Source organism: Ovis canadensis, chromosome 7 (assembly GCF_042477335.2).
Source record: "Ovis canadensis isolate MfBH-ARS-UI-01 breed Bighorn chromosome 7, ARS-UI_OviCan_v2, whole genome shotgun sequence".
Classification (NCBI taxonomy): Eukaryota; Metazoa; Chordata; class Mammalia; order Artiodactyla; family Bovidae; genus Ovis; species Ovis canadensis.
In genome coordinates, this window is record NC_091251.1 from 112,005,865 (window position 1) to 112,026,459 (window position 20,595).

A 20,595-nucleotide genomic window follows, 5' to 3' on the forward strand; every position below is an offset into this window, starting at 1 on the left:
GGAGGGACTGTGGTTGGGGGAGTGGATTTCTAGGCGATTCTAATCTAGTAGGTTCAGGAAGACTGAACATATCTGCAGTCAGGGATGGAAGTTATAAGCTGGACAGGGGGTGATTGACGGAGAAAGGTCTTAGAAGGAGGGGAGAGGAAGATACAGGAACAAAGGAGAGGAACTAGAAAAAAGAGGGAAAAAAAAGAAAAATTAGACATAAGAGTTGAAGGAAGATAGAAAACTCTGGAGGTGAAGTGAAGTCGCTCACTCGTGTCCAGCTCTTTGCAACCCCATGGACTGTAGCCTACCAGGCTCCTCCCTCCATGGGATTCTCCAGGCAAGAGTGCTGGAGTGGGGCACCATTGCCTTCTCCAGGGGATCTCCCCGACCCAGGGATCGAACCTGGGTCTCCAGCATTCCAGGTGGATGCTTTAACCTCTAAGCCACCAGGGAAGCCCTGGAGGTGAACAGGGAGGCAGAAAGGAAACCCAGAGGCCGTGACCCTGCCCATGAAGCCGGCGGCAAGGTCACCTGCCCCGCGTGGCCGCGGCACAGGTTTAGCAGACACGGCAGCGAGCAGGTCGCTCTCATGGTGTGTGACGTGCTAACAGACAGGCTCGGATGTCCCACCGAGAACTCGGCATCCCACCCGAAGAGTGACAGCGGGCACAGAGAGGGGTGGCGGGGGCACACGTGCCGGCTCTCTGCCACCCCTGAACAGGGAGCTGAAGGCAGACAAGCTCAAGCTCTCCCGGGCAGCAACAGGGCACGTCGCGCTTGAGTGACAGGCGCCCCCGATTTCAGCACCAAGAGGAAACGCTTCTGGAATTGCGCAGGAGCTGGGCAGGAGAGCTGGGCATAGATGGGTCTGGCTGGGCAAGCAGGCACAGCAGCCTCTGCCCGGCCAGGGAGCACCGCTCCATGCTGGGCAGGCCGTCGGAGGGACCATGGCAGGCAGCTGGGGGTCACAGCGTGTTCAGGGAGCTGGACATGAGGTTCTGAGGTCACTCGGACACGATGCTTGCTGGGAGAAGGGGAAGGAGGCTACTGAGTGCAGTGTGCGTGTCTGGCGGAAGAGGCCAGTGCAGCGCAGAAAGGCCAGGGGCTGGCGGGGGAGGCCGGTGCAGTGCAGAGAAGACAGCCTGGACTCGCTCCAGCTCTCAGATTGGCCAGGAGCAACTCCAGGGACCACCGCGCACTCAAGAGCTTGCGGGATAGGACCAGGCCGGGCCAGAACCAGGGGGTGGGGGAGCTCCGCCCAGAGCCTGGGTGCTGAGTGAACACAGCCAGGGGAAGGGGTGCCAGCACCCTTCGCGCTCGGTGCAGCTAAAGCGCACAGAGGTGGGGGCGTGGCGGACACAGTGTGGGGGGGGAGTGGTGGCGGGGGGCGGGGGGCAGGGAAGGGGTCAGCAGCCACGGTCACCACCAGGAGCCAGTCAGGGGGGCTGAAGCGCCTCCTGACGGAGGCCAAAGAGGAGAGCAAAGACCCTGGCTTCAAGTTCGACACTCAGAAAACGAAGATCAGGGAATCCAGTCCAGTCACTTCACGGCAAACAGTGGAAACGGTGGCAGACTTTAATTACTTGGGCTCCAAAATCACTGCAGACAGTGACTGAAGCCACGAAGGGCGTTAAAAGGACGTTAAAAGACGTTTGCTCCTTGGATGAAAAACTATGCCAAACCTAGACAGTGTATTAAAAAGCAGAGACATCACTGTGCCGAAGTCACATAGTCAAAGCTATGGTTTTTCCAGGAGTCATGCATGGATGTGAGAGTTGAACTATAAAGAAGGCTGGGTGCCAAAGAATTGATGCTTTTGACCTGTGGTGTTGGAGAAGACTCTTGAGAGTCCCTTGGACTGCAAGGAGATCCAACCAGTCCTTCCTAAAGGAAATCAGTCCTGAATATTCATTGGAAGGACTGATGCTGAAGCTCCAATACTCTGGCCACCTGATGTGAAGAGATGGCTCATTTGAAAAGACGCTGATGCTGGGAAAGATTGAAGGCGGGAGGAGAAGACGGCAGCAGAGGATGAGATGGTTGGATGGCCTCACAGACTCAATGGACGTGAGTTTGACCAACTCCAAGAGACAGTGCAGGACACGGAAGCCTGGTGTGCTGCAGTCCACAGGGTTGCAAAGAGTCTGACATAACTGAGCGTCTGAGCAGCAACAAAGCTAGTCCCGGGACTGAACTGTCCTTCGTCCTGTGGGGAGGAGGGGAAGGTGAGGGACAGGGAGGAAGCGCGGCCAGGAACGGCTAACGGTATCAGCACCTCGCTGCCTCTCCGGGGGTCAGCTCAGGAACACGCAGGGTAAGGAAACGCGCCCTGGGAAGCCTGCAGTGCCTTGAACTCCTGGCTGACCCAGACCTTCTCCAGCAGCAGTGTGCCACCAGGCCGGGAAGATGAGCAACAACATGGACAAGCTGGAGATGCGAAGAGATGACGCGAAACGCACAGCAATTGCTCAACAGCGTCTTGCAAGTGAATCAGTGTGTAATCCTGTCTTATGAAGAGACAATCAGGAATTCAGTTTAGCACTCCCACCCCAGCTAAGATGATAAAGATTCTGTCATCGGCTTTAAATATTTTTAGCTTTTCCATTTGATTTGGCAAGCTCTTTTGCTATTGTGGTGTAATTCCCAAGGCAACACGCGGAACACACGGGTTTCCGTCGAAGCAGCCTGGGCTGGAACGCCGGCCACCACTGCACACGATGAAATGCCACGCCCGCCCCCCTTTCTCACTTTTGTCAACAGTTACTTTCATTTACGTGCAGATGGGGGCTTTCCTGGTGGCTCAGTCCGCAAAGAATCTGCCTGCAATGCAGGAGACCAGCTTCAATGCAGGAGACCACCTGCAACGCAGGAGACCAGCTTCAATGCAGGAGACCAGCTTCAATGCAGGAGACCTCCTTCAACGCAGGAGACCACCTTCAACGCAGGAGACCACCTTCAACGCAGGAGACCAGCTTCAACGCAGGAGACCTCCTTCAACGCAGGAGACCACCTTCAACGCAGGAGACCACCTTCAACGCAGGAGACCAGCTTCAACGCAGGAGACCTCCTTCAACGCAGGAGACCACCTTCAACGCAGGAGACCACCTTCAACGCAGGAGACCACCTTCAACGCAGGAGACCAGCTTCAACGCAGGAGACCTCCTTCAATGCAGGAGATCAGCTTCAAAGCAGGAGACCTGGGTTTGATCCTGGGTCAGGAAGATGCCCTGGAGAAGGAAATGGCACCCCACTCCAGTGTTCTTGCCTAGAGAATCCCATGGACAGAGGAGCCTGGCGGGCTACAGTCCATATGGTTGCAAAAGAGTCAGACATGACCTAGCGACTAAACCAGCACCACCAGTCAAATGAAATCTCAGACGCTCCAGTCCCAACCAAACCAGTTCATGTGCACAGGGGAGAAGCTATACAGCTGCACGACTGGTTTATCAAGAACGCTTCTGGGCAGAGCGAACACGCCTCGCTTTCTCCGGTCCTGGGCAGGCATCACGGGTTGCAGAGGCAGCCCTGGTCCCTGCTCTCAGGAGGTTTATGCTGTTAGAGGTGAGAAGGGAATATAGCAGTGACTCAGCGCAGGCAAGCCTTGGCTCCCTTACGCACCAGCCGCCAGCATCAGGCTCTCCAAGCGGTATTTTCCTGATACAGTTTACTTGTTTGGCTCTGCTGGGTCCTGGGTGTAGCATGGGAACTCTCGGTTGCGGCACGTGGGACCCAACGCCCTGACCAGGGATGGAACCGGGGCTCACAGCACTGGGAAGGCAGAGTCATAGCCTCGGGACCACCAGCAAAGTCTCGTCTCCAAGCTTTCAAATGCGGATGGCCAGAGCCTAGCCCAGGACGTGCCTCAGAGGATTCCCCCAGTACAGGGTCTGGTACACAGAAAATACTCAACAAACGGCAGCTGCTAGTGTGGCCTGGCTACTATCACCAGATGCATTACTGGGCAAGTGTGACAGGAGCTCTAAGGACGAAAACGGAAATCTTGTGGGCTGGGGCGATCAGGGCAGGCTCCACAGAAGGGAGCTCAGCTAAGTCTGTAGGGACGGACGCTGCTCAGACACGCGGAGGGGAGGGGAAGACGGAGAGGTAGGAGGAGGAGAGAAGAGAGCAGCGGACGAGATGGGCCTGGACTGGGGCACCATCAGAGCCGCGGGACGGAGCCTCTGATTTGGTCACGCCAGGTCTGGGAGCAGGAGGACCCGCATGTCAGGCTGAGGGGTCGGGGGTCTGGCAGGTCTGGGAGTGGGAGGGGGACCCACATGTCAGGCTGAGGGGTCGGGGGTCTGGCAGGTCTGGGAGCAGGAGGGGGACCCACATGTCAGGCTGAGGGGTCAGGGTGTTACCTGGCAGAGGGTGAAAAGTTACTGAAGTCAGGAGGTAACATTCAACAGTAATGCTAATTTACTCTCATTTCAAAGTGGAACGAGGAGGGTGGACCCGGGATTTTCCAGTGTTAACGTGCATATGGATCCCCCAGAGATCATAGTAACATAAACAGATCTGACTCAGTGCACTTGGAGGGAGACCTGAGATATGGCCCTGCCAACAAGCTGCCTCGTCCTGATGCGGCTGGTCTCTGCAGCGCTGAGTGACAAGGATGTGTCTCCTCAGCGCGGCCTGATGGGAGAGGAGGCCTGGGTACGGTGCGGGTGGACAAGAAGGCTAGGCGTCCTCTGTGAGGTCACACAACACAGGTCATGCTTACCGTGGTTGAAAACATAGTATTAGAAACCTTTGGTCTTGATTTTTAAGGCTATCTCTAAGGGGGACATGGAGAAGGCAATGGCACCCCACTCCAGCACTCTTGCCTGGAACATCCCATGGATGGAGGAGCCTGGTGGGCTGTAGTCCATGGGGTCGCTAAGACTCGGACATGACTGAGCAACTTCACTTTCACTTTTCACTTTCATGCATTGGAGAAGGAAATGGCAACCCACTCCAGTGTTCTTGCCTGGAGAATCCCAGGGACGGGGGAGCCTGGTGGACTGCTGTCTCTGGGGTTGCACAGAGTCGGACGCGACTGAAGCGACTCAGCAGCAGCAGTTAAGGGGGGACAGCTGAAACTCTGATGTGAGACTCTTAATTCTGAGCCTTTTCAGTTGCTGCCATCTTTTTTCACTTATTCACTGGGCTGGGCCGGGTCTCAGCTGCAGCACACGAGATCTCTGAGCGTCACTGTGGCGCGTCTGTCTTATTTTCTTTTCTTTTTAGGGGAGGCATGTGGGGTCTAGTTCCCCAAGCAGGGACTGAGCCCGGCCCCTTGCACTGGGAGCAGGGAGTGCTAGTCACTGGACCGCCAGGGAAGGCCCTCTCCCATCTTAAACACGTTAAGTATTCCCCGTAAAATGTGGATTTATTAAATACAAGTTTTTCTTATCTTATAAAGGCAACACACAGAATTGTCAAAATGCTCATCCAGAAGTTAGCTGTCTATTACAAAAGAAAAATGTAAGAGAGGGATTCTTCTTTCTGTGGAGGAAAATAGTGTGAATACATTCACGAGATGCGCCTATCACTAACTTCAAGGATGACCAAGAGGGTTAGCAGCGTTCAGTCGTAAGAAAGAAACCGCGGCAGCAGTTTTGCATGTGACAGGTGGATTAAAAGAAAAATAGCCCTCATGCCATTACAGTGAGAACGGTGTATCCACCACATATGCGGACGAGCGATTGGAAACGTTGACCGTAACACTCGTCACACTGACATCTCAAAAGCCAAACCCAGGCTTGGCGAGCTGTCAAGCCCAGGAATTTTCTCTCGAGAGCAGTCTTTGTCACACTGACAGACCACATCTGTATTCACGCAGCGGTGGACTCTGAACGCTGTCTGGGATACGCAGGGAAAATCAAGGAGATGGCATGCCACCCTCCGTGATGGATAACCCCGCTGGCAGGTTCTGGAATGAGAAGAGCTGCCAGGACATCAGCACAGCCCCCTCCGGGCGGAGACGCAGAGGGAACAGGCCAGAGAGCTTCGGAGACTCGCGGAAGGAGGGGCAAGAGGCGGAGCGGGACGAGACTCGAGTCACCTGCTGCCCTGGCCTGGCGCTGACCGCACTTTGCGGTCCGTCCAGGGTCCTGACCCCCGCCCTGGAGCTATCTACAACACGCGGGCTTGATGTAGCACTGGGGAGGCATTCAGTGCGGAAAACAAAATAGGCAGAATAAAGTGCATTCGCTACATAAGCCACTCATTTACATCAAGTCTAGTCACCTGCTTGATGTGCAGGAAACATGCTCTGCGAGTGTGAGGCTGTACACCCCACCTGTGCCTGTTCCTATCAAGCTCGTTTTCTCAAACTGCGTATAATTGATGCACGCAAATACCTATGTGTAAGCATAAAGAAGACATTTACGGCAGATCCGGAGTTTCAAGGAGGAGACACACGCGTGTCGGTGTATTTGTTCTTGTCTACCTCGCTCTGTGTGACAGGCCCTAGGCCCACCCACATCTCTACAAAGGACTCAGGCGCACTCCTTTCGATGGCTGAGTAACACTCCACTGTGTATCTGCACCACGCCCTCCTTACGCGTCAGCTGTTGACGGACACTCAGGCTGTTTACGCACATTAGCGCATGCGTGTGGGATGGAGCAAGATGGTACAGCTGCACCCAGTTCCTGGGAAGGAACAGAGATGCAGACGTAGAGACACAGGGGTAAGAGGAGGGTGGGATGAACTGGGAGATTAGGTTTGACAGAAATACACTGTGTGTCAGCCGCTCGGTCGTGTCCGACTCTCCGTGACCCCATGAACTGCAGCAGCCCTCCAGGCCCCTCTGTCCACGGGGCTCTTCAGGCAGGAACACTGGACTGGGCTGCCAGTCTCTTCTCCAGGGGATCTTTCCAACCCAGGGATCGAACCCGGGTTTCCTGTGCTGCAGGCAGATCCTTCACCGTCTGAGCCACCAGGGAAGCAGACGCCTGACCACGTGTGAATCGGTGGCCAGGCAGAACCTGCCGTTTAGCACAGCGAGCTCAGCTTCGTGCTCTGTGATGACCCAGAGGTACCGGCAGGGTGGGAGGTGCGCTGATGGGGGCAGGTCCCAGCGGGAAGGGATACCTGTACACATACGACTGAGCTACTTCCCTGTACAGCAGGAAGTAACTCAGTGTTATAGAGCTATTACACGCCAATGGAAAAAAGGGGACAATTTCCTTCCTGGGTTAAGAGGTGATGGGTAGGCCATTGGTGGGGTCAGGCTTCGAGGTAAGAAACACCTTAACATCTGGGCCTTGAAGGAAGAACAAGACTTGCATCTGGATGGGTCTAACATGAGAGAGGGCTACAAAGTCTGGACACCCAGAATGCGAAAGAGGCTGCGTGTTTCTTCCAATGAAACAGCACATCCTTGTGACATGAACCAATTAGCTTAACTGAAGAAACCAACACCTTCTGCTTGAAAATCTGTGTGATAAAGTCACAGCTCTTCTCTGCTGGTTTCCTGGTCCTGTTTCTGGGCGTCAACTCCTGCATCACCAGTCACCAGTTCTCAAAGTTACTGCTAAAAAGAGAGCGTCTTCAAATGCAAGGGTATAATTTTTGTTCATGAAGCAAAACCAGCCAAGAATCCCCTGGGAAAAGTGACATTTTCTTGAAACAATCAGCACGTAAACACGTCTCCAGCTGGACCTTGCACCCACTTTAAATTTTATATATTTGTCCAGCACACAGGCTCTCACCGGCTCCCAACTGCATGAGCTCTGTAGCTTGCGGTTTGCGGACTGAGCTGTCCCTACAGCACGTGGTCAGCCCCCTGACCAGGGATGGAACCCAAAGCCGCAGCGTTAGAAGGAGGATTCTTCCCCACCAGGGAAGCCCCCTGGGTTTTTAAAGTGCAGTTGTAGTTACCGTATTACATGTGAAAGCCCCCAGGGAGAAGAAACTCAGGTCCCTTTGAAAAATTATACGTACTCATTTCCCCATTCAGTGATCACGTGTAACAAAATCATCAGAAAACCGAATCTCTGACAGTAAAATTCTGAAACCGAAAAAACTGAAAGAAAACCCAAGGCATTATCATCGCAGAGAAGATGCAAAAACTCATGAAATAAAGCCTGGAAATGCAGAAGCCTAGTTATTTGGTCATCACACTCACACTAGGGATGGCTGGTGACAGCTGTCCATGTGTAGTTAACGAAGAATGGGATGTGATTTCTAGCGCTGTTTAACTTTTCTATACACAGAAGTACATGGATACTTCAGATCGACAATCACATTCATCACAGCAGGGGATAACTACTGATACCTGTGATCTTGGGGAAGCCACCTGACCACATTTGTAAGTCATTCTGACGCACGGAATAATGGCAGGGGAACTCTAGAGAGACTGCCTGAGGAAACGATACCAAGTCAGCTGCCGACGAAAAGGAAGTCTAGGAGACGAAAGATCACGGTGAGGAACACTACTTTAGAAGAGGTGCGATGATTTGAAAAAAACATAGGCAATCTTTTTTCCTCAAATACACGCTGTCCTACGTCACTCTCCTCTGAGCTCCTTGGCTCTCTAAGACTCTCCCATTTGGCCCATCAGCTCACTTCACCCGGCTCAGGAGGCCGCTTTCCCCTCCCGTGGCTGTGACCTAAGGCATACACGAGAAGGTTCATATCACTCCCTTCAGAAACTGCCTTCTTGGGACTGGCCTGGCACCCAGTGGTTAAGACTTCGCCTTCCAGGGCAGGAGGTGTGGGTTCGACCCCTGGTTGGGGAGTTAAGATCCCACGTGCCTTGTGGCCAATAAGCTAAAATATAACAGAGAGGCATCATTGTAACATAGGCAATAAAGACTTTAAAAACAGCCCACATTAAAAAAAAATCTTTAAAAAATAAATACACAACTCAAAAAAAAAAATAAAATAAAATAAAAATAAAAAAAAATAAAAAATAAATAAATAAATATATAAATAAATACAAATGAGATGGCATTCTTAAGCCCATACCCCACTGGCACACACCACTGGAAATACATCACCCAACAGGCCATGATGCTCTTATTATCCGACCCATTTTTAATGCTCTGAAAAGGAGAGCTGGACAGCCTATGGTTTTGACCTTCCCCACATAGCATGAAGGATGAATCTCAGACCCAAACTACCAGATGCCGCTCGAAGGGCCTCCAGCTGTGACTGCAGAGCACATTGGTGCCTCGGCATCCCCGCCTGACACCGCTACCCGGCGCTCCACCTGCACTCCGAATTGTGGACGCCAGCGGGCCTTCTGACCAACCACACTTCACTTCATGGCTGGAAAACAGAAGAAGCTCCCCAGAGCTTTTTGCCAAATGACAGGTGGTAAGAAAGTGCAAATCTCGATGCTTACAATGAGATGGAGAAGGCTCCTGGGCATGGAGAGGCAGAGATACCCACAGAGAAACACCAGCCGGAAACACCACAGGCATCGGTGGGGGGTAACGTCAAGAGAGAGCATTAAGCCAGCTCCCTGTTAACAGCTGGGGCTAAATCAGGAACTGAAAATGCCTCTCAAAAAAAAGCAGAGAGAGGCCATCCGAGGTTAATTCATATAAGTCACATGTAGAATGAGAAAAATGGAAGGCAGAGCCATATGTGGTTATAAAGCTCCTGACTGCACTTGAAAGGACTCTTTGCTAGATTATAAGAAATAAATTAAACCATAAAGAAAATGGCAAGTGAGGATTTTTCTGTTAGTGGATATTTGGAGTAAGAGGCAACAAACCAACAATTACTAAGTAACTAGAACGCACAAGGCTGGCAACATACTGAGAACAGTGGAAGCTATAGATGAATTTGCAAACCCAAAGAGCTTCACGGATATCACTGTAAACACTGTATTTTCATCAAGTGATTAAAAAAATTACACAACTGTCTATCAAAATTCAGAGAAAGGAGAGAAGACTATTCAATGTAAACAAAAGAAAAAGGCTTTTTCTGGGTGTGTGTATTTACTGAGCAGGACCTGGAAAGACGGGTCTAATTTGGACAGGTGAGAAGTAGAGAAAGGCATTGCCAGCAAGGGCAACAGAATGAGGTATGAACGCACATCACACATCAAAAAGAACAAGTGTTATGCCGAGAAACAGAGGGATTTGGGATGATGAATGAAAGGTGAGTTTGGAAAGGGGACCAGATGTTGGAGAGCCAGGTTAGACAGTTTTAACTTTACCCTTTAGAGTCACTAAAGGGCTTTGAATGTGCTTTTATTAAAAAAAAAAAAAAAAAAAAAGCACTACAAAGTTTTCATTAAGGTCTATTAGTATTAAGGAAGAAAGATTTTTTTTCTTGTTTTAAACATGCAGTGCTAGAAACAGCCTATTATCTCGGATTTACTTCACTGGACAAATAGTACTACTCAGTTCACGGCAAACAGATGGGGGAGAAGAGGCAAGAGTGGCAGATCTTATTTTGGGGGCTGCAAACAGTGACTACAGCCATGGAATACAGAGACACTTGCTCCTTGGAAGAAAAGCTATGACAAACCTCAGCAAAGGTCTGTCTAGTCAAAGCTATGGTTTTTTCAGTAATCATGTACGAATGTGAGAGTTGGACCATAAAGGCTGAGAGCTGAAAAATTGATGCTTTTGAACTGCGGTGTTGGAAAAGACTCTTGAGGGTTCCTTGGACAGCAAGGAGATCAAACCAGTTAATCTTAAGGAAACCAACCCTGAATCTTCATTGGAAGGACTGATGCTGAAGCTGAAACTCCAATACTTTGGCCACCTGATGCAAAGACCTGATAACTTAGAAAAGACCCTGATGCTGGGAAAGATTGAAGGTGAGAGGAGAAGGGGATGACAGAGGATGAGATGGTTGGATGGCACCACTGACTCGATGGACATGAGTTTGAGTTAGCCCCCGGAGATGGTGAAGGACGGGGAGGCCTGGCGTGCTGCAGCCCATGGGTTGCAAAGAGTCAGACACAACTTACCAACTGAACAACAAGAGGTCTCAGGCCCCTTAAACTTGTGCCATTTGTCGTGGGCATGGGGAAAAAAAGAGTTCTTCAAGGACAGAGTTTCCTAACAATTTCTTAATAATAATAATGAAACATCATCTATGATATAGCCTTAGCTATTTTAGCACACAGGTATACAAGTCATGATTATCAGCTCTAAGTGAAACGCAAAGTTGTAAGATTCAAACACTGAAAGGAACCTCAAGCTTTTTTTCTTCTTTTCTGCACCAGGTCTTAGCTGTGGCCGGTGGGATCTTTAGCTACAGCATGCAAACTCCTAGTTGCAGCGTGTGGGCTCTAGCTCCCTGACCAGGGATCAAACCCGGGTCCCCTGCACTGGGAGGGTGGAGTCTCAGCCACTGAACCACCAGGCAAGTCCCCTTAAAATTTGAAATCCAAATAGTAAGCATTTTATGATATCTTTAGAGGTAATGCAAAGAAGCACCTTTTGTGTGTGTGTGTTTTTACACAAGATATCACCTCTTGGTTTAAGACAGAAATACAACTCAAAATCTTTCCCTTGGTAGAAAACTTCCCTTCTTAATTTATAAGAAAAAAGCTATAATTAGCAGCCCCCAAGCAATCAACCATTAAAAGTAAAACCTCAAAACTGCTTCCCTCAATAAAAGCCAACAATTCCATAAAACAGGAGAGGAAAGCAGATACAGAAAAGCTTAGGGGAGACACTATAAAATAACAAGGTACAGCAAAATAACAAAATGAAACGGAACTTCAGCAGGTATATAGCCCAAGAAAGAAGCGTGATGGGAAAATAAAACCCTAACAGGAAAAAAAAAAAAAAGACCACAATGGACACAGGACAAAGGAGAAGAGACACTTGGAAATATGCTGAGATGGGATAAACCACGCAAGCCAAGGAAAACAGATACTGGCTTCTCTCATGAAGCCAGTGCCACGGGGCAAGCACTTCTGAGAGAGGCTCCTCCTGGGGAAGTCTCCTGGGGAAGAATTTGGCAATCTGAGAGCTGAAGGTTGTGGAATCTTCTTTCGTCCTTCAAACCACAGGGGGCTGGTCTAACCGGAAGCCCCCTCTCGGGCTGCCTCCCTACGGTGGTCTTCAGACATCCATCCGCCCTTCCCTGCCTAACTGGGAACCTAGGACTGAACCGCACTCACGAGGGGCACCTAAGCCGTTCAGGCTTCTCACAGCGTCCAGCCCTAGAAATGTGGCGTCTTTCGCACCACGGACACCCTGGCAGCTGCTCTTCTCTTCCCTTCTCTTGAAAACTATTTGCTTCCCTGAAGCAGAGACGTGTGGAAGTCAGACAGCCCTGCTCCTCCAGCCAACTTCAGCTTACACGCCCAGGAAACGCCTTTCTCTCTTTTGCTGTCACGATTTTATTCAATTCTTATCATGCATCAATTATCCTGCTTCAGGGATGTGGTGCCATAAATAATATCACAAACGTGACTTTAGGCAGGCTGGGTTCGGTTAACTAGAAGGCCTTGTTCGGTCGTTAACTGCAGTGGTCTCTAAACTCTGACCATCATCCTAGGAAGTGCAGGATTTGTGGGCATGCGAATATATTTATGCATAGATGATGTGGACATGTGCTACAATATTCATACGTTATATTCATCATAAAGTACAGAAATTTGTAAAAAAAAATCGAAGATAAAAATATTTCACTTATTCATGGCAAATGAGTTTTTGCCATCACTCAAAATTATTAAGAACATTTAACAAGAACAATGTGATTTTCACATAATTTATGATTTCTGAACATCTCGGTTGAATTTTTTGTGACTGAGCGATTCCAATTTTTTTTTAATACTTTATTCATTATTTATTTGGCTGTGTTGGTCTCCGCTGCGGGACGCGGGTCTTTCAAGGCACACACTGTCTCTAGTTGCGGCTCAGAGACTCAGTGCTTGAGGAGCATAGGCTTAGTTGCTCCACGGCATACGGGACGTCAGCTCCCCAACGAGGGATCAAACCTGTGGCCCCTGCACCACAAGGCGGATTCTTAACTACGGAACCACCAGGGAAATCCCAGGTTCATCTTGTTTTAATTCTAGGTCTCACGCAGACAGATCTAAACAGGAAACGGGCGTTGTCACACTGACTCTCAGTTTTTAATTCTATCCTCTGATTATAAAAAAGCTTAAGGGGTTTGTCTTCTTTTATTAACCACTTTGTTGGTATTTGAGCTAATTGAGACTCAGCTAATAAATATTCATCTCTCCTGATATCAATTAGTTAGTTGCTCCTAACTTATCAAAGCTATTAAATTTTTACACTGATACTTTAAAAAAATTGTGCTGTCCAATCACGCTTCCTTTTTTCCGCAGATTAGAACATTCTGTTCCTGACTTATTGAGCACGCAAATATAAAGGCTTTAGAGGGCGACACATATTTCTGAAGACAGAATCACATTTCCAAACACCCATTCTCAAAAATGCTCTCCCTATAGCATAGGTTTCTTTAGAGAAGCAGTTACTTTCCTACTCACTGTTAAAACACGGCTTCTACCTTGAAAGGCTGTACTTAAGCGGATTTTTCAAAATTACATTTGTGACACGAGGGGACAGCTCCTAAAACCGTTTAACACCCAAAGGTCAGCAACTGTGGACACCTGTCTTTTTGTAAAAGTAAAACGAAGTAATTCTTCATTCTTTTTGTGAAAAGCCACCACCGTGCGGCAGAAATACACTGACTCTCACCTCTCATCCCAGAACGCACACAGAGATACGACAGCATCAGAAAGGCCAGGATATTCTGGAGTAACCTGCGTCACACTGTCTTGGGGCGCCTTGGCTGCGCCTGGCTTGAACTCCTTTGCTCTTCCATACCTTGCTCAATAGTCTGCTTGCAAATGACGCAGCAGAGGAATTTCATATATGTCTACTGACGACAGTGAGTGTGGATTCTTATTTCAAATAACCCGCTTGATAATTACTACTGAGGACTGGCTTCTGGCCAGAGTTCATGAAATCACTTTAATCCAAATGGTAACACCTGCCAGATGGCCGCCGATGTCTCTTCTCTCCTTCTTCCTCAGAGCAGAAATTCCATTTGAGCACACACGACTGCCCAAAGCAGAGACTACATTTTTCCAGACCCACCTCTGCCTTATAGCTACTCATGGCCTTGGAACTAAGCTTCGGTCACAGGGATGTGTGAAGAAACAATGGATAGCCTTAAAAAGGGGGGCCTATCTTTCTGCCTACCTATGTGGAACTCAGGTGTGATGGCTGGAACTTTGGCAGCCATCTGGAAGCAGGAGGGAGAAGCCAGGTGCTGAGGCAGCCAGCATACAAGGGCAGGAGTCTGGGTTCTTCACAACTGCGCTGCCCTCAGATCAGCCCTGGACGCCCGTGTTTGTGGCTCTTTTGCGAGCGTTGTTACTTCGGGTTTTCTCGCTTTCAGCGCTGGACTGAACCCTCACTAACACCCTTGGCGACAGGGTTGACGAGGAGCTCGTGTTAGCAGGCAGAGCAGAGGCGGCGCTGTCATCTCTCACGGCAGCGTGTGCCGACACGGCTTACACTGCTTTCCGTCTGCAGCCTCCTGACAGAAACTGCTTTGAGCCACCTCCCCATCCTGTCAGGATTAGTTCACAGAGACAGTGCGAAGGCGGTCTTCACGTCCCCTTTCTCAGGTGTGCATGAACTGCAGCCTGGGTCTCCCGCTTTGAAAACAAACGAAGGCGGGGCCGCCACCGATGAACCCAGCTCTACTCTCCACACGACGCACACAACCCGCGGCACGCCAGCATCCACGTTGACACTAACAGCGGGCGGGGTTGGCCAACACGTCGCCTCACAAAGAAGCTCTGCTTTCTCTCTGCTTCTCTCCACCCCTGCGAACAAATCATTTTTGCACCTTCCTGGTATGTAAGCCTCCACCCACTTCAGCCCACTGTCAAGGCTGTGGATGGACAAACAGCTAACTATAAAATTCTCCCCTGGACCACGACAATATCCTGCGAGATGAAAACGTCCACTAGTGAAAAATAAGCATAAAAGAGTATTCTCCGTAAAACCGAAAACTTGCACAAGCGATGGTAAAGCAAGGGCGTGTATGCATAAAGACTCTGAGGCCTTACCTGAATACCTCGAGGATAATCCTTTCTGATAACTTGGGAGCCACCTGCTTAAATGCTTTCTTGAAATCTTCCAGAGTTAAATATCCACGATCTATTTGAAAGCAGAATACGTCACATTCGTGTACTACTAAAAGCCCCGTGAACTGCTACTTCAGCCATAATATTTGCATGAGACTTTAATATATAACCAGGAGAAAAGCAGTAATCTACAGCTGATTTTACATGTAAGGTAATCTGAGACTGCCTCACTGGATTACTGGATTACTCTAGTATTACTCTAGTGATACAGTGCAGCCCCAGATGCTCCTGAAGCTTTCTCCCAGCTCCGTCCCTTGCCGACTCCTGAGTCCCAGGGAGAGCATCAAGAGGCAACGCCACAAAAACGGCAGCAGGCTCCGCTCGCTGTGAATGGCCAAAATAATTCATTCTTCAAAACGCACATTTTTTTTTCTTGCTTGGTTTTAGGACTACATTCTTATTTAGAGGAAAACCATTTCAGAAGCCAAAATACTGAACCTGGACCCACAAGTCTTTCGACCCTGCGTTCCGTGAGGAGTGGGTCCAAAGCCACTCTGCTTGGCCACCCCAGCGTGGGAAAACAACTCCTCCATCACGTGTGGCTCAAAGGAGGAGTCAGAGAAAAAGGCCCCGTGGTCTCCCAAGCTTCCGTAAGTCACTCTGCACCTATATTCCCACAGGGCCAGCCCTTCTGATGTCCCCATTAAAATGTAAGCAAATCTTAAGTACAATCAGATTACTGCTGATGCTATTTCATCCATTGTAAAGGTCAAGAGTTAAGGCTGTGACGGAGGGAAACAAATGAACACCAACATCTACCATAACAGCTAATGAACATGGGAAAGTAGTCTTCCAAGCATATCATTTTTGGGGGTTGGCCAAAAAGTTAGTTTCGGTTCTGTAAGATGTTATGGAAAAACGCGAACGAACTTCTTGACCAGCCCGACACTTTCTGAGTATATGTTCCCATCCACCGCTCCTTAATCACAATTTTTTATGTCCAAACACTTTAAAGATACTTACAGTGCCTGTCAAAAGCTGTGAAGATGTGTCTTACTTCATTGCGATACAGTTGAGCTTCCTTCTTTTTCCTTACGATGTCTAAAAACTCCTTAAGTTGTATCCCTAAAAATTGGAAAAAAAACAAGTTTACCAGAAATGACTGTCTTCCTCTTTAAGAAAAAAGTGAAAGTGAAAGCAGCTCAGCCGTGTCCGACTCTGTGTGACCCCACGGACTGTAGTCCCTGGAATTCTCCAGGCGAGAACACTGGAGTGCGTGGCCTTTCCAACTTCTCCAGGGGATCTTCTCAACCCAGGGATCGAGCCAGGTCTCCCACATTGCAGGTGGACTCTTGACCAGCTGAGTCACCAGGGAAGCCCAAGAATCCTGGAGTGGGTAGCCTATCCCTTCTCCAGGGGAATCTTCCCGACCCAGGAATCGAACCTGGGTCTTCCTGCATTGCAGGCAGATTCTTTACCAGCTGAGCTATCAACTTCAATGGAAAGTGATACTATCGCCCACAGATGTTATCTTGATTTTGGTAAGCAATACTCATTCGTACAGATCTCTAAAGCTGAAAAGGCACTTTGTTAAAAGCCAAGTCGGCTCCACATTAGCAACTGGCTGCAAACACGGTGGACACTTCAGGAGCTCCCTGAGCTGCTTCTGGGAGCAGAGATGATGGCCGTGAAAAGGCGAGACAGTCTTCCCTCTGGTAGATCTGATGGACAGGGCTAAAACTACTTATTACACAAGGTCTCCTAACTCTTCTTTCCACGGGTGTCTGTGATCCCATTTTTCCTAGCCAGATGTCATTATGACAGATTTTTCTCCAGCTGGGATAGCGGAGCCAAGAAGTAGTTTCTCAAAAGTCAACACCAATCGCACACCGCAAGTAGAGGTGGAGCGAACATTCCATCAACAATAGAGCTGGCAGTGTCCCCAGCCTGAGGGACACCCCATGACTGTTCTGCAGCTTCGGGCTCTGCTTCCTGCGATTCTCAGAATAAAAGAGCCCAGCGTGATCACAGGAGATTGGATACTGCGCTCATGATGTCTATTAAAATGAATTCTAATGTGATCTTTGTAGTAGGCTTAAAGAGTGAAGCCAAGAACTTAAACGTTTCAGTGAACTGAGCCCTAACCATATAAAAACAGCAGCTTGTTTTGGTAAGCCAGGACTTCCATTTCAAAATGTGTTGCTCTTTTAAAAATAGCCCCAAATCACACAGTAACCGCATGCTAATTTTCAAGGACTTGCACCCTTTTCCTTTCGGTGAGGGATACTGAGCTACATACAGTTCCCAAAATAGTTTCTTTTTTTTTTTTTTAAGTAGAAAATAGTTTTCTAAATTTTCCATAGTTTTCTTATTTGCAGTTAAAGATGCAGGAATTTGAAGAGGTCTGTCTTGGGGGTTTCCTTGGTGATCCGATGGTCAGGACGTCACCTTCCACTGTAAGGGGGGCAGGTTTGATCCCTGGTCATGAGCCAAGACCCCACGTTCCTCGAGGCCAAAAAACCAACATGTAAAACAGAAGCAAAATTGTAGCAAATTCAACAAAGACTTAAAACATGGTCCACATCAAACTTTAAAAAAAAAAAAAAGCCAATCCATGTGTTTAAATGATCCTTTTATAGGGCTGACAATACTAGGACTGACTGTCTGCCAGGCACTGTGTTAAGCTCTGGAAATAGAAGGGGAAAGAGAAAATAAAGATTTCCTGGGCCAAGGGAGTCACTGGTCTACTGGGGGAGACAGAGATGATGCAGGTTCAATTACAAATGTATAAATAATTGCAAACCATGACTTGTGCAATGAGGGGCATAACAGGAGGCCGTGAACACGTCACAGAAGCCCTCCTGTCGGGCAGGATCAAGTCTGGGGACAGGGAGGCTCCAGAGGCAGGGGCTAGAGGTGCGCTTGGAGCTGGTTCACTGGCACAGCAGGAGCCAACTCAGCGTTGTAAAGCAATTACACCCCAGTAAAAAGTGAGTAAATGAACACAAGGAAATCAGCTTCCTCCCTTACTTAAGTGTGTGTGTGTGTGTGTGTGTGTGAGCCCCTCAGGCATGTCTGACTCTTTGTGACCCATGGACTGTAGCCTGCCAGACCCCTCTGTCCGTGGGATTCTCCAGGCAAGAATACTGGAGTGGGTTGCCATTAAAAGCCTTTAAACTGTATACCAAATGATAAGACAGGAACTGAAATAATTAATATCAATAAATTTCTATCACCATGAAAACAAACAAAAAGGAACCCTCCTGCAGAGTAGACTCTGGTGAAGAGATCTCTCGGAGGAGGTAGCACTAAGGCAAGACCTGAATGAAGCTCCAGTACTTTGGCCACCTCATGCGAAGAGCTGACTCATTTGAAAAGACCCTGATGCTGGGAGGGATTGGGGGCAGGAGATGAAGGGGACGCCAGAGGATGAGATGGCTGGATGGCATCACCGACTCGATGGACGTGAGTCTGGGTGAATTCTGGGAGTTGATGATGGACAGGGAGGCCTGGCGTGCTGCAGTCCATGGGGTCGCAAAGCGTCAGACACAACTGAGGGACTGAACTGAACTAAACTGAATACCTAAATGGTAAGAAGGTACCAACTGGCTAAAGCGTCAGAAGAAGAGCGCTCCGTGCGGAACTAGCACGTGCCCGCCGCGGGGCGGGAAGCGGTGGCAAGGAAGAGGCCCCTGCGGCGAGGCAGTGGTGAAGACAAGGCTGGGAAAGGACGAAGGGGCTGAAACAGGAGATAACGTGGTTTTTACTTCGGTTGCAATAGGAAGTCAAGTAAGAAGTCTGGATTGAGAAGTGACAAGATCTGATTTAGAGAGATCGCGGAAAGATCCCGCTGGCTATTGTTTTGAAAAACGACGAGGGAGAAAGCGAGATAGAGAAAAGGAGGCTGGTCAGGCTCCTACTGGCCCGACGGTGGTCAGGAGGCGCTGGCAGCAGGCCCGGGAGCGACGGGAGGCTCCAGACACACCGCAGAGAAGGCGGAGGGTTAGACGCGGAGCACGCGGAGGAGGATGCCAAGGGCGAGCCCTAGGTTCCGGCTCGAATGGAGGTCTGAGGAGTTGTTTAGAGCGACGGGAGAGACGAGGGGAAGCTGGATGGGGCTGCAGAGAGACGCATGGCGATTTGGAGACGCTAGCGGTTTGATAGGGCTTCCCTGGTGGCTCAGATGGTAAAAGCGTCTGGCTACAATGCGGGAGACCTGGGTCCGATCCCTGGGTCGGGAAGATCCCCTGGCGAAGGAAACGGCGACCCACTCCAGTACTCTTGCCTGGAAAATCGCATGGACAGAGGAGCCTGGTGGGCTGCAGTCCATGGGGTCGCAAAGAGTCGGACACGACTGAGCAGCTTCACTTCAAGCGGTTTGACGGTTTGGGGGCGACCGAGAGTGAAAGGCACGAACAAGCGGCAGCAGCCGCTTCGGGCAGCAGGCGTGCCTCCTCGCACCCACCGGCGCGCTTGGCCTGCGCGTGGCCTGTGCTCCGGAAGGACGCCCCGCAGGGAACGCGCGTCCGGCCCGCGTGCCTCCACGGCACTCCGCCGTGCCACCCTGCAGCTCCAGTCTCATCGGCCCCCGGTACTTAATTACCTGCCGCACGCTCACCCGAGACTCGCTGAGAGAAGCGCTGTCGTCAAGTTTATCCCCAGTGTTTAGGAAGATACTTTGCTTGCAGAAGCACTCCTCACATGCTGAATAAGTAAACAAAATCATGCGTGCATACTAAGTCTCTCCTGTCATGACCAACTCTTTGCGACCCCATGGACTATAACTCGCCAGGCTCCTCTGTCCATGGGATTCTCCAGGCAAGAATACTGGAGAGGGTTGCTATGCCCCCCTCCACGAGATCTTCCCGACCCAGGGATTGAACCCGCATCTCTTTCGCCTACTGCATTGGCAGGTGGGATTTTTTATCACTAGCGCCACCAGAAGACATTTTTTTCTATTAGAGTTTTCAGCAAAAAGCATTAAAATGTGTGTGTTTTAAATGCTCTTATAACTCTGGACACTAATGCCGAAAAGTAGGTCGCTATTTAATCACATGGCCAGCAAAATCATCATTTTAGAAACCCCAATTTCTTAATACCTATGATACAGTAAAAAACAAAATTCAGAGGGAAAGGAAACACATGCATAATATTTGCTCTTTACTTAGTGCATCTGATTCGGGGAAATGATTAAAAAAAAGCACAACTACATTGTTCAATATGTGATGCAGATTCACAAGGGAAAAAAGGTACATGAGCGGGAATATCTTTTAAATTACACATTCAGAAGACTCATCGCTATTTGAAGCTGTATAGTCAGGTCTTTATTTCATAATCTTGGGGATAAAAAGCAAATGTTCTTTACTATTTCCTAGGAGAAAATATACGTGCATTTCAACTGCAATGCTTATTACCACTTAAAGAGAAGAAACAGGAACTTCTCTGGAAGTTCCTTAGTTAAGACTCTGAGCTTCTAATGCAGGGGGCCTGGGTTGGATCCCTGATCGGGGAACTAAGATCCCACAAGCCTCACGGCGTGGCCAAAAAAAGAAGAAAGAACCTAAAGATG

General features: G+C 49.3%; 1 protein-coding gene across 6 annotated transcripts in view; it reads right to left on the minus strand.

Moving 5' to 3' along the window:
• The window catches only part of EFCAB11 (EF-hand calcium binding domain 11), a 173,643-nt gene that overhangs the window by 134,365 nt on the left and 18,683 nt on the right, over positions 1 to 20,595 (minus strand). For all 6 annotated transcript variants that reach the window (XR_011258381.1, XR_011258382.1, XM_069597315.1 and 3 more), the window contains exons 4-5: positions 16,050 to 16,151; positions 15,009 to 15,099 (exon numbers count right to left, since the gene is read on the minus strand). Coding sequence is in view for 4 of the 6 variants with exons in the window: in XM_069597315.1 (XP_069453416.1) it covers positions 15,009 to 15,099; positions 16,050 to 16,151 (193 nt within the window). In the remaining 2 variants the exon portion in view is untranslated. The remainder of the gene's footprint in view (positions 1 to 15,008; positions 15,100 to 16,049; positions 16,152 to 20,595) is intronic.